At 38.4% G+C, this 14,752-nt stretch overlaps 1 protein-coding gene across 2 annotated transcripts in view; it reads left to right on the top strand.

Moving 5' to 3' along the window:
* clip1a (CAP-GLY domain containing linker protein 1a) overlaps nt 1–14,752 on the top strand; it is a 166,490-nt gene that overhangs the window by 109,700 nt on the left and 42,038 nt on the right. For both annotated transcript variants that reach the window (XM_060843645.1, XM_060843647.1), the window contains one exon: nt 8,108–8,214. In XM_060843645.1, coding sequence (XP_060699628.1) covers nt 8,108–8,214 — 107 coding nt within the window. The remainder of the gene's footprint in view (nt 1–8,107; nt 8,215–14,752) is intronic.

Here is a 14,752-nt window from a genome sequence, read left to right as displayed (position 1 = left end):
ATTGATGTTAAGTTACATACGAAGGTAGCTTAAAAATGGAATGGAGCTGTTTGCTGTACTTAGTGTTTCTTTAGGAGGGTCTGCTGAGTATAAGATGCAGTGTTTGTGTTTTTTCCTTCTTCTCACCTTTGCTTGGCAACTCATTCTTTTTAAAATGCTTGCTATATAGAACATATAGAGCTGTACAGGCCCTTCGTCCTCAATGTTGCGTTGACCTGTGAAACCGATCTGAAGCCCATTTAACAGACACTAAACGATTATCATCCATATATTTGTCCAATGCCATGAAAGTTGGCTAGTCTACTAATGTTGTAGGCAGAGCATCCCACACCCATACTACTATTCCAAGTAAAGACATTTGTCTGACCTCTATCACCTCTCAGTTTAAAGCTACATCCCCTCCTGCTAGCCATCACCAACTGAGGAAAAAGGCTCTCATTGTCTACCCTATTTAATCCTCTGATCATCTTGTATGCCTCTGTTAAGTCACCTCTTAACCACCTCCTCTTTAATGAAAACAGCCTCAAGTCCCTCAACCTTTCCTCATAAACCTTCCCTCCATATCAGGCAACATCCTGGTAAATCTCCTCTGCACCCTTTCCAATGCTTCCACGCCCTTCCTATAACGCGGCAACCAGAGTATACGCAGTACTCCAAGTGAAGCCACACCAGAGTTTTGTACAGCTGCAACATGACCTCATGTCTCTGAAACTCAAACCCTCTACCAATAAAAGCTAACACACCATCCACCTTAACAACCCTATCAACCTGGGTGACAACTTTACAGACACTGAAATTTCTGCTCATCCACACTACGAAGAATCTTACCATTTTGTCCAGTACTCTGTATTCCTGTTATTCCTTCCACAGTGAACCACCTCATACTTTTCCACATTAAACTCCATTTGCCACTTCTGAGTCCAGCTCTGCAGCTGATCTATGTCCCTCTGTAACCTGCAACATCCTTTGGCACTGTCCACAACTCCATCAACCTTAGTGTCATCTGCAAACTTACTAACCCATCCATCTACGCCCTCATCCAGGTAATTTATAAAAATGGCAGAGAGTAGTGGACCCAAAACAGATCCTTGTGGTACACCACTAGTAACTGGACTCCAGGGTGAATATTTCCATCAACCGCCACCCTCTTCTTTCAGCTAGCCAATTTCTGATCCGAACCGCTAAATCACCCTCAATCCCATGCTTCTGTGTTTTCTGTAATAGCCTACTGTGGGGAACCTTATCAAATACTTTGCTCAAATTCATGTACACTACATCAACCGCTTTACCCACATCCGCCCGTTTGGTCACCTTCTCAAAGAACTGAGTAAGGTTTGAGAGGCATGACATACCTTCACAAAACCATGTTGACTGTCCCTAATCAAATTATTCCTGTCTAGCTGACTATAAATCCTATCTTTTAGAATCTTTCCAACACTACCCACAACTGAAGTAAGGCTCGCTGGTCTATAATTACCAGGGTTTGTCTGCTCCCTTTCTTGAGCAAGGGGACAGCATTTGCTATCCTCCAGTCTTCTGGCGTTATTCCTGTAGACGATGATATAAAGATCAAAGCCAAAGGCTCTGCAATCTCCTCCCTGTCTTCCCAGAGAATCCTAGGATAAATTCCATCTGTCCTAGGGGACTTATCTATTTTCACATTTTCCAGAATTGCTAACACCACCTTCTTTTGATAATTTCATGTACACAGCAGCCACATTTTGCATTCATATAAGCAGCTTTGCTCCAGTGATGCAAAGGGGCTACACTGGAGTGAAATCCAACAAACAGGGGTAGCACGGTGGTTAGCACTGCTGCCTCACAGCGCCAGAGACCCAGGTTCAATTCCCGCCTCAGGCAACAGACTGTGTGGAATTTGCACATTCTCCCTGTGTCTGCGTGGGTGCCGGTTTCCTCCCACAGTCCAAACAAAAATGTGCAGGTTAGGTGACTTTGACATGCTAAACTGCCTGTAGTGTTAGGTGAAGGTGTAAATGTAGGGGAATGGGTGTCGGTGGGTTGTGCTTCAGCAGTTCGGTGTGGACTTGTTGGGCCAAAGGGTCTGTTTCCGCACTAAGTAAAGTAATCTAAACAACACAAAGTGCTGGAGAAATTTAGCCAGTCTAGCAGCATCTGAAGAGAGGACAACCAGAGGAAATGTTTTGAGTCCAGTGACCCCTCCTCAGAACTGAAAATAGCTGGGAAAGATGACATCTATGTCAGGGTATGGGGGTTATGAGAAGAAGGGAAGAGTGTGAACAGAATAAAGTGCGTACATGTAGTGCCTAGAGAGAGAGAGAGCAAAAAAGGGATAGACAAACCGAGATTGCAGCAAGCCTGAGACAGAAATGTTGCCGTGGGAACATAATGGTGTGTTGAAGTGTCAGGCAACGGAAAGCTCAGGTTCATTTTTACAGAATATAGGTGTTTAGCAAAGCAATCATCTGGTACGCATTTCGCTCCCCCAGAGTAGAAGAGGCCACGTTGTGAGCAGCAAATACGGTAAATTAGATTGAATGGAGTGCACGTACATTATTGCTTTGCCTGGAAGGTGTCTCTTAGGGCCTTTGTGAGGAGAGGGGAGATGAACAGGCGAATATTGCAACTTCTGCAATTGCGTGGGAATGTGCCATGGGATCTTCAGATCAAAGTTGTCGCCATGGGTGCCTGTACGAGTCCAATTTTGCACGTCACTTTGTGGGTTATGAGAAATATTCCTTGTTCCAGTCTTTCTTGGGTCCCTCCCCACAACTCTTTTCCCAGTACGATGATGACATCATCATTGCTGTTTTCTCCCCCTCCTCATCTAGAACAGGAAAAATTTATCAATTTTGCTTCCCATTTCCACCCTGCTCTCGCCTTTATCTGATCTATCTCTTGTGCTCCCTTGCCTATATTTCTGTCTCAGGCTTGCTGCAGTCCTCCAGTGAGGCTTAACACAAGCTAGAGAAACAACGACTCATCATTTGCTTAGGTACCTTACAGCCTTCAGAACTCAACTTTGAGTTTAATATTTCAGAACATTAACACCCTCCAACATTCTCCCTCACACTCCTAATTCCTGCTTTGTCTGCAGTGCAGACAACCCATTTTCAACCATTTACACTTCTTGTTAGTACCCAACACAGCATTTATGTCTCTTTCTCCCAGTCTGCCATCAGTGATCTGTGTTCTTGTTGCTTTTTTTCTCTTTCTGTCTCTAGGCACTGTCTCCAAATACTTGATTTGCTCCTCCACCCTGTCATCAACATAATAGCATTCTTTCCCAGCAATTTTTAGTTCTGATGAAGGGTCACTGGACTCAGAACATTAGCTGTTTTTATCTTCCAGATGCTGCCAGACCTACTGAGTTTCTCCAGCAGTTTATTTCTATTTCAGATTTCTAGCATCTGCAGTTCCTTGTTATAATCTAACGAAAGTTGACATAGAACTTAAGGATAAAATATTTGCCTAGACAGCCAAAAGCTTGGTCGAAGACTTAGGTTTTGGGGACTATCTTGACATGTGAGGCAAGAAGGTTTAAGGGTGGAACTCCAGTGTATAGTCTGTAGAAAGCTGAAGATGTCATGAATGGTCAAGCAAAAGAAGTTAGGGATGGACTAAAGTCTACGGTTGGCTATTGGTCTCCCTGCTTTAGAAGGATGTTGGAAAGGGTTCAGAAAATGTTTACAAGGATATTGCCGGGTTGGAGGTTTTGAGCTGCAGGGAGAGGCTGAACAGGCTGGGGTTGTTTTCCCTGGAGTGTTGGAGACTGAGGAGTTATGTTATAGAGGTTTATAAAATCATGACGGGCAAGGATAGGGTGAATAGTGAAGGTCTTTTTCCTTAAGTGGGGGCGGGGAGTCCAAAACTAGAGGACATAGGTTCGGAGTGAGAGGACACAGATTTAAAAAGGTCCTAAGGGTTAGCTTTTTCCACACAGAGGGTAGTGCACATAGGGGACGAGCTGTGAGAGGAAGTGGAGGCACCTGGTGCAATGACAGGCATATGGATAAATATATGAATGGGGAGGGTTTAGAGAGATGTGAACCAAATGCTGGCAAATGGGACTAGCTTAATTCAGGGTATCTGATCAGCATGGACGAGTTGGACTGAAGGGTCTGTTTCCCTGCTGTACATCTCTATTACTCTATATAGAATTGTGTGTTGTAGAGTTTTGCTCTAGTCTTCGCTGCCTTTAATTAGAGAAAATTTTGACTTTTCTGGGACGGAATATAAGACAAGCAGTTTAAAACACAGAAGCAGGTCAAAAGGGATGGTAGTGAGGTAAATTTGGGTGTTGCAACATAAGTGTAAAACTTGATGTTGTATTTTTGTCCTTGAGGCTACCACCATGATCTCTCTGCTCTCCTTTGGTGGGATGCTGTGTCTTTTGTTACCTCTCTAGCAGTTGCTCCTTGATTTCCTGTCTCTCTCTTTTTCCTACTCTTTGCCTGAATTATACTATGGCTTCCTAAGTCAGCCCTAGAAATAGTCCTGCTTGAATATTTCAAGTTTTCTTTTCATCGAAACACAGGGTTTAATAGTGACTCTACTGGGGTTTGGATTTTGAACATGAGTGATGCCGAAAACCTGGGTGGAATGGGCAACCAACTGACAAGATGTGAATCTATTTCTGTTACCTTGGAAGGGACCATGTGAACAAAATTTAGAATGGAATCTGTTATATATCCATCTATATTCTCCATCACTCCCTGTGTGTATAACATTCTGTTTAAGATCTGTTGGTAAAAGTGGAATGGTGCAGTTGTAATGAGAGTATTTTCAGTTCAGAGCAAATTGTTTTTGATTCAGCAGTTTTAAGACATATCTATTTGTGTTTAACGTGAGGAAGTGAATTTGTTTTGTTGGCAGCTGGTTTTTTGGGACAAATCTTTTTTAGTCATTGGTTATTTGGGCTGTTTGAGGACTGTCATCATGTAGAAATTTTACATTGCTTGGATTTAAACTTGGCCTTTCAGGCCAGAAAGCAATAATTATGAATTTGATATCCTGCTTAAAAAAGCATTAAACCCTATTCAAGGGAATGTAATGTTTGCAAGGTTAATAGAAGAAAAGTCGTCTTGTCAATTCAGTTATTCTAAATAATTGGAATAAGGGATACTTCAGTCAAGTTGAGTAGAATCCCTGACAGCAGTTTCTGGACTTTTGCAGTTAGCTATAAGCTTGCAGACTCCAGAAATTATGTTAGTTTCAGAGGAATAGTTATGATGCCCATTGACTCATTTGATCAATGTAATTTGTAATCTTAGTGAACAGTGAAGGAGGTTTTCTATGCCATCGATTTTGATGTCATCCACAAACTTACTCACCACACTTTCTACATTCTCCTCCAATCATTTTATATAAATCACAAACAAAAGAAGGCTGTGCGGAAGACTGTTGGTGACACGCCTCCAGTCAGGAAACAACTCCCACCTCCACTTTGTCTCCTGCTATAAAGCCAATTATGTATGCGGTTGACAAGTTCACCCTGAATCCCATGTGACCTCACTTCACGAATTAGCCTGCCATGCTGAACCATTTCAAGTTCAATCTGGATAAATGCAAGATATTGCATTTTGGTACAACAAGCAGGGATAGGACTTATATAATTAATGGTAGGATATTGGGTAATGTCGTAGACCCAAGACTTAGGGGTTCAAGTACGTAATTCTTTGAAGTTTGCATCACATAGTCAGGGTGGTTAACGAGGCATTTAGCATGCTTGCCTTCGTTGTTCAGTCCTTTTGAGTATTGGAGTTGGGAAGTCATGTTCAGGTTGTACAGGACATTAGAGAGTCATCTTCTGAAAGACTGTATCCAGTTCTGGTCACCAAGTTACAGGGAGTATATCATTAAGTTGGAGAGGATTTAGAAGAGATTTACCAGGATGTTGCCAGGTATGGCAGGTTTGAATTATAAAGAAAGGCTGGAACCTTTTTCATTGGAGCGTAGCCGGTTGCAAGGTGACTTTATAGAAGTTTATAAAATTATGAGGGGTATAGATAGGGTTAATGTTAGGGATCTTTTCCCTAGGAAGAGGGATTTCAAAACTAGGGGCACAATTTTAAGGTGAGAGGAGAGAGATTTAAAAAAGACATGAGGGCCAATTTTTTTTTTTACAGAAGATGGCTTGTGTGTGGAATGACCTTCCTGTGGAAGTGGTGGATGTGGGCACAGTTACAACATTTAAAAGACATTTGGATAAGTTCATGAATAGTAAAGGTTTGGAGGGAAATGGGCCAGGAGCAGGAAGGTGGGACTAGTTTAGTTTGGGATTATGTTTCCTTGCCGTATGACTCTGAATGTTCAACATGATTACCATCTAAAAATCTGGGCCACTATTAGTCAAAATTTCAACTGTTTATAAACAGTTAACAACCTTCTTTAAAATTTAATCTGTTACATGCCATAATTAAGCAGTTGAATACATACTAAAGCTTGAAATACTTGGTGTTTGTATGCTGACTCCTGTTCTCCTGGAGTGAAAGTGAGTGTTTTTCTCTCTAATTGTCCATCTGTGATACTTACAAGTCTCACAAAGCAAGTTTTATCATGTGACCTACAGGCGATTGAGAGAATTCATGAGTTGTCTTACAATGTGTAAGCCCAGAAACAAAGTTGAACATGCTGCTGGTAAATTCCACGTCCTGTATGTTTTTTCTTGCCTTGATTTCATAAAGAAAACTTCAAGACCCAATATATATATTTTGGAATAATCTATGATGTTCTTAGAATAGTGTGTCATTTACAATTATAATGAAAATAAATCGCTAAGTAAAATACTGGTTAAAATGAACTAATGTTAAGTAATGATTAAAACAGTGTAAATGAGAGAAAACTAACATGTTTAATGGTAATATGTTTTATTAATTACGTAATGTCTTGTTAGAATCTGTCCAGATATTTGCTTGCTTATGTTATGCAATCTGGCTTGCTGGGATTTTCAGATCTAAATTGTGCATTGTTCTTGAATACAGATTAGTAATGTAATTTACTTATGTTTCAGTAGTTCATGGCTTCATACCTGCCAAAACTGACAGAATCATCAGATTTTCTGGTGTTTTAACAATGAAGTGTATGGTATCAGTGATATATTACCTAGTGTGCAGAATGCTGTGCAAGGTAGATTGACTGGGTTTGTTGTCCTTTCTTGCAATGGGTAAGAGATTTGGTGAGAGACATCATTTGATAATTTCTCAATTAACTCTTTTTGTAATATTTTCAGAAATTTGTTGTTTCAAAATAAAGATGAGAAACTGTGTGACCATAGAGCTTTAGATGATGTCACTTCTGCATAAGAGCTGATTTGTTGGTACTGCTATAGCTAAAGATTCAGGAGCCTGTAGTAGTAGGACAGCTGGTTGGAGGCAGTACATCAGATTCTTATGTTATGCAACTCAGCACTGGTGCTCATGACAGATTATGGCACTGAGCATTCGTGTTCATTATCTAACGTGCATAATTGGATCATACGTTCAGAGTAATTTTTCAAAGAAGAAAATTTCTTAAGATCAGTAATGGATATCAAAGCTTTACAGGATAATTATTCTCGTTATTTCTCAGTGCAGCTGAAGGTATGATTTTTAGGAACAGGTGATGTTCGGTTTTCTTTATACATTTCCCAGTGGTCAATAATGGTGTATTCTGGTAATCAGTATTGTGTTGTACAGTGAATGCTTTCACATCAATTAAGATGTAATCTTGTCTGTTCCTTAGAATTTTTTAGGGGGTTTCTTCTATTTGAATGATTTGCAATGTTTGCTAATGTAGGCAGCAGCTGTGATTTGATTCTGAGATGGAGGAACATTGGAAAACTGTGGTTTTGATAGTAAATCAGAAAGCAGTAATGGAATGTGTAATGGGCAAGTTTTAATGTTTATAGAATGCATGGTGATAAGAGCAGTTCTGTTTTTTTTTAAAGAGGCAACCTTCTGAAGTGCTTGAGACACAGCATGATATATTCACATTTTATAATAGCCATTTTCTTTTTGCTAATGTATTGAAACAAAAGATACCTTTGAAATTAGAGTACACTCAGGTGTCTTATTTTTATTCTGCTATATAAGATTCTGAAGCATTTTTGAAAGTGAAAAACAGAAGACTTTTTTTTCCCTTTTGTCAGCTGGAAGCTCTTAAGGAACAAAACAGTAAATGCCAAGAAGATTTGAACCAATCAAAACAGCAGCTCAGCTCTGAAAATAAAAGAATAGGAAGCCTTTGCAAAGAAATGTGAGTAACTGTGTTTAATATTCAGAATAACCCTGATATAGTATGAGTAGATTCTTTAAGGAATAATGTTGCCTTTTTCTGAAACTTGAGTACACAAACTTCAAAGATTTCACTAATCTTTTATCTTGTCTATTTTCACACTATGCAATATTGGAGAACTAGAATTGATTTATTTAAAATGCTAGTTCATAGAAAGCTTCTGTTAATCATATTAAAACGCAGTGATTTTTGATTGCCACCAGGAGGGGTACACTCTCAATTCACATCTTTTTCCCTCCATGAAGGATGCTTGGTTTTTGGGTGGTACCTTCATTTCCAGGTTACTATTGGAAAATCACCAGTACATTTATGTGCATTGAAATAAGTTGCAATATTGATCAGCCAGAAGCTGACTTAACTTCCCTTCCTCCTCTCCCACAAATCTGCTTTGCCCTCTCATCAGTTCTGTCCCCTGGAAAGAATTTTTTAAAGTGAGTTTATGTATTTTCTACACCAGCAACGTTTCATTTTGCAAATCAAAGTAGTTGAATGACCTTAAATATGTTAAGGGTAATTCCTTATGTTTCTTTTATATCAGACTTTATCTAAGAAAATTACTAATGTCAGAAACCTAAATACTTTGCACTTGCATAGCACCTTCCAATAGCAAAAATGGAAAGTAATTGATGAGGACATGTATCAATTTAAAAATATTTCCAACACTGAGCAATAGAATGAGACATGGAAAGAGGTGATGAAAGCTTGGTCAAAGCGGCAGATCTTAAGGAATATGTTACAGGAATGCAAAGAAGCATAGATGTTAAGGGAAGAAATTCCAGAGTTTGACCAACTAGGCAGCAAACAAGATGAAAGTTTTTATGCACCTGTTCAGAAATGTTATTACATACTTCTGCGTCATGAAGAACTTAAACCCAGACCTCCTGACACAGCAGTAGAAATAATAGATTACCAGTCATGGAGCAACTAAAATCAGAGATGAATACATGATAAAATTGGAGGAGTTTAGAGATCAGACTGGGGAAAATTAGAGAAAGGGAGAAATATAAACATGTCTTATTTCTTAGTCATAGAGAGGTACAGCACAGAAACAGACCCTTCCATTCAATTCATCCATGCCAACCAAACCACCTAAATTAATCTAGTCCCATTTGCCAGAATTTGGCCCATATCCCTCTAAACCCTTCCTATTCATGTATCCATCCAGCTACCTTTTAAATGTTGTCATTTTACTAGCCTCCACCGCCACCTCTGGCAGCTCATTCCACCTCTGCATGAGTAGATTACCCATGCAGTCCATTTTAAATCTTATCCCTCTCATCTTAAACCTATACCCTGTAGTTTTGGACTCACCCGACCCCACAGAAAAAAATCTTCGATATTCATTCATTCCATTATTCCATTATTTTATAAACCTCTAAGGTTACCCCTCAGCCTCCGAAGCTCCAGGGAAAATGACCCTAGCCTATTCAGCCTCTCCTGAAAGCTCAAACACTCCGATCTCAGTAACACCCTTACAAATCTTTTCTGAACCTTTTCAAGTTTAACAGCATCTTTTCTATAGCAGGGACACCAGAATTAAATGCAGTGTTCTAAAATTTGCCTCACCAATGTCCTGTACAGGTGTAGCATGATGTCCCAACTCCTATACTCAATGCACTGATGGATAAAGACAAGCATACCAAACACCGCCGTCACTATCCTGTCTACCTATGACTCCACTTTCAAGGAACTATGAACCTGCACTCCAAGGTCTCTTTGTTCAGCAACAATCCCCATGACCTTTCCATTAAGTGTATAAGTCTTGCCCTGATTTGCCTTTCCAAAATTTATCTATATCAATCTCCAACTGCAACTTCTTAGCCCATTGGCTCATCTGATCAAGATCCCGTTGTAATCTGAGGTAATCTTCTTCACTGCCCACTGCACCACCAATTTAGGTGTCATCTCCAAAGTTGAGCAGTGGATGAAATTTCACAAATGGAATTGGGGTCTAAACCTAGTTTAAGATGATTATGAAAATTATGTCTCCATACAAAAGTCCTTTTTAAAGTGGTTTTGGACATTGCTACTGGATTTAGGCTAGTAAAACCACGTATTGCTAAGGCAGCTGAATATCAAGTTACTTAAAAGTAGTTAATGTGAGGTGGAAAAGTTGTAGACTGAGGCCACTTATTCCACTTCTAACATTGTTTCACTCTGCTGTGTCTCAGTTCATTTGCTGAAACCTTTATTGCTTCAAGACTTGATTTTTCCGGGAAAATCTCCTACATTCTACCCCTCTACAAATTTGAAGTCATCCTGCATATTTTCTAATTTGCACTAAATCCCATTCATAGATTACTTTTCTTCTCTTATTTGAGAGACAGCACAATTTTAAAATTCTCATTAAACAAAGAACTGCGGATGGTGGAAATCTTAAACGTAAGCTGAAATTGCTGAAGAACTTCAGCATATCTGGAATCATCTGTGGAGAAAAACATTTCAGATCCAATAAATCTCCTCCAGAACTTGGACCATTCCCAAATAATCTGAGATTCTCCAACAATTTCTGTTTTTGTTTAAAATTCTAGTATTAACTTTAAAATTCGGCTGTTCATAAGGGTCTGTTAATGATAAATTGGCCTCAGTGTTTCCAGACCTGACAACAGTGACTGTGTATCAAGAAGTACTCGCTGTAAAGTATTTTGAAATGCCTGGTAGTCATAAAATGCATTGTATGTAGGCAAATATTTCTGTCATTTTTATTTCAAAGGTGCTATATAAATACATTAATTTGACAGATTAGAAGAACGTTTTTCTGCAGCCTATATTGTATCTGGGGTTACTTGTTCCTGACAGCGAATCATAGAATCCTACAGTGTAGAAAGAGGCCATTCAGTCCACTGAGTCTGCACCAACCCTCCAAAGAGCATCCTACCCTGCTTTCCCCCCCACTTTTGTCCCCATAACTCTGCATTTGCCATTTAGCCTTCACATTCCTGGACACTACGGGCAATTTAGCATGGCCAATTCACCTATGGACTTGGGCAGGAAACTAGTGCACTCAGTGGAAACCCACTGAGGGGAATGTGCAAACACCACACAGGCAGCCACCCAAGGCCAGAATTGAATCAGGGTCCCTGGCAGTGAGAGACAGTAACCACTATGCTGCCCCAAAGTGGCTGAATTAGGTGGTGGAAATTAAAAATAGTCTATTTATAAAACAAAATCTTTCTATTAACCAAAAACAGTAAAGGTAACTTTTTTGCATAATTTTGCAGCACTGTCAAGCCTCTAATAACAAAATTATTAGAGAATTGCTAGAATTTACAGTCTAAAAAATGTTCAAAGTTCACAGTTACATGAGCTATTTTTGGGAAAAATTATGTTTGAGCTTGCTATCGGCAGTTAAACTCATACAGTCAGATATTTATTGGCAAATAGTATTTTTGTCTTACCTTTTGTTTTTGAAATACCTCCAGAAATTAAATGATGTGAATGTTAATTATTTACTCCCGTATTTCTTTGTATGCCTAATGATATTTTCAAAGAGAGTTTCCAGTTTTCTGCTCGAACTGCTCTCTGAGACCTCTGGACATAGCTTGAGAGAAAGGCAGCTGGTGGGGTGGGCAGAGACTAAGTTGTTTTCAAAAGGATATCCCTGGTCTCTGAACAAACAACGATGCTAGAAATAAACATGTTCTGAGGGATTCCTTTATTAATACAATCACGACATACGCTTGTCGTTCTTGCAGACACATGATTCTTTCTGGGCCCTGTTAAAGATTATTTGTGTTTCCTTCTTGAATTTTTGAAGAACAGAGCTATGCATTAGATACATCTAGAGATGATGCAGTAGAACATTTTAAATAAAGTTATAATCAGAGTCTTTATTTCATTGTTGCAGTTGCTCAAATCCAATATTACACTCGTCTTTTTAAATGCTGGTGTAGAAATAATTAAAAGATGCAAGCACTTTAATTGTGTAAAAGAAATTATATGTTCAACTAGACTATATCATAATGGTCCAAGATACATCTGCATGTTAGCAAGTTTTGGGAAGATTTGTAGCTCAAGTTGAGGTTCTGGATGTAGGTTGCTCGCTAAACTCGGTTGAAACCGAACATTCCAGCTCAGCAAGCAAACCTACATCCAGATACATCTGCATGTTTTTACTTCATTTGTTCACATTATGTAACCACAGATATGTTTTACAAAAGTGTATTCAATTTAAATCAAGAAAATGCTTTGGCAGCGATTTTGATCCATTGAAACCCACGTTCAATTCTAGCCTTGGGTCACTGATACGTTAATAAAAATTATCGTCATGGGTAGACCATACTTCAGAATGGTGTTGGTATTTTGCACAGCTGAAGATGATCATTTAGTGAGTAGAATATATTCTTATGAATGCAACCTCTGTTAAATCATACTGTGAAAAGCTATCGTTACATCTAGGGTTTAATCCAAGATTTTCATGGTAGTTTTGACCTTTTGATCAGAGTATTTCCAAGCGTATGAGGATAAATGAAAATAAAATATTAATACTGGGACAGCACAGTGATGCCTGATAGTGTAATTTGAAAGAGTGGAATCTTCTTGTGGGCTGATTTCTTTTGGGGTCCTAGATGCAGTAAATTCTCAATTATTTACTTATGCTATTTTAGAGTGCTTTTATACTGGAAAGGAGAAAAGAAAACATATGAGCAGATGTGCATATGAATGTAAAATGCCTTGAACAGAAATTATCAACAACAGTAAAACATGAAGTGGTATTATGCATCCTTCCAGGAGTTATTCTTCCTCTGTCATGAATTGTGAAACCCAGGCGAATATATTGAATTTATTTTATAAACCTTGTTTTAGATGTTATGTGTTTAGATCAGAGACTGGATTTGTCAATTTGAATTGAGTACTGAACATATTTTATAACCATCCACTAAGTACCTTAGCATGATATTTCCTGAAATTTGATTACAGTTGGATATCAATTACTGTAGCTGACACTTCTTAAAAAATTTTCCCCCACGCTGCAGATGTGGGGTGATTCTGGTATGGTTTTGTCCGCTCTCCATCAGTGGACAATTGCTGCTTTTCAGAATAAGTTTAAAATGCTTTATCAGATTGTAGCCATGCATCATGAATGATGACTTTGCATCAAGCACTTGAGTTTCTTTGAGCAGTGGGCATGTTGGCACCTACATGTGCATGTGCACGTACACGCACGTTTGTGTCCATGAGCACCAATGTAGAACTTCAGCTATTACAATGCGGAGTTTTGCAAGTAATTTTAGTCATCAGGCATAAAGGGCAAGACTTTAACTCATTCAATATCATCCACTTGCACAGAGTTAAAATCAAACCCAATGCAGCCTCTCAAATAGAAATACCACAAAAATTTGTGTGCACATGAGCTTTCACGTATGTAAATTATCACCAGCTAACTAACTTCACACATTGGAAATATTTCATTATATTGTGCCCAAAGTTTCTTAACTTTTTAGGCATCAAGTTGCATTCACAAATGTAATTGTTCTGTGCTTTTTAAATATGAAGCATTGTTACTGAGTGAATTGGGAAGTGTGATCGGAGGAGTATTTACATTCCCCTTTGAATTTATTAACAGTTGTTAGTTTAAATCAAAGTTTGTGTATTGTGTACACATAAACTCAACTACAGTTTCTCAATTATAAATTTAAATGTAATTTATAACATGCTATTACAGTTTAAGTAATGTGAAAAGATATTGTATTAATCTATTACAAATACTAAATATTTATAATCATTAACTTTCAAGCTCCATCTTATTTTGTTCTATGACAAAATCTGTGTGCAATATGTTGGTGCAGTGTCTTTTTTTTTAAATGTCTGCATCACTGAATTACATTTTTCACACACTAAAACAAAATCCTCCATGTTTACAATATAGTCTTGTTTCAGGTGGATGGATTTAACAGCAGATACTGCAGAAGGCTAGAATTATTTATTGTTTATCTTTATGCTTTTAGACTGATTATATTAGATAAGCAATTTTTCAAACTATATTAAGCTTTTTCTCTTTACTTATAGTAGAACGTACTATTGGATGAAATTACATGTTAATATATACCAGGTATTCAACCAAATTCCTTTTGATCAAACCAGTTATGGTATTTCATAAGTTTGTGAAAGTAAATTTATAAAGACTTGTGATTCCTTTATGTAATTGCATGAAGTTTAGTGATTAATTTATCTATTATTAGAACTGTATTTTGTAATCCGAACCAGACTGAATTCTTTAACATGATTGATCATGCCATTTTTCTCCAATGTCTCTCTCCTGTTGTTAAGCTGGGTGGGGCTACTGTCACATGGCTTCATTCTTAAGCTGAATACAGTTAGATAGCTGTCACTTAGAATGGCTGGTTTCCTCTTCCCACAGTATTACCTCTGTATTAGCCCATGGATATCCTTGGCCCTGTTCTGTTTCTCATCAAATGTTTCCCCTCAGTAAGCATCCAAAAGTATAGCATTTGTTTTCACTTCTGACTTCACATCACTGTATCTTAGGACAACCTCT

This window comes from Hemiscyllium ocellatum, chromosome 24, assembly GCF_020745735.1.
Source record: "Hemiscyllium ocellatum isolate sHemOce1 chromosome 24, sHemOce1.pat.X.cur, whole genome shotgun sequence".
Lineage (NCBI taxonomy): Eukaryota > Metazoa > Chordata > Chondrichthyes > Orectolobiformes > Hemiscylliidae > Hemiscyllium > Hemiscyllium ocellatum.
The sequence above is the reverse complement of the archived record's forward strand: the minus strand, read 5'-3'. Positions and strand labels throughout refer to the sequence as shown.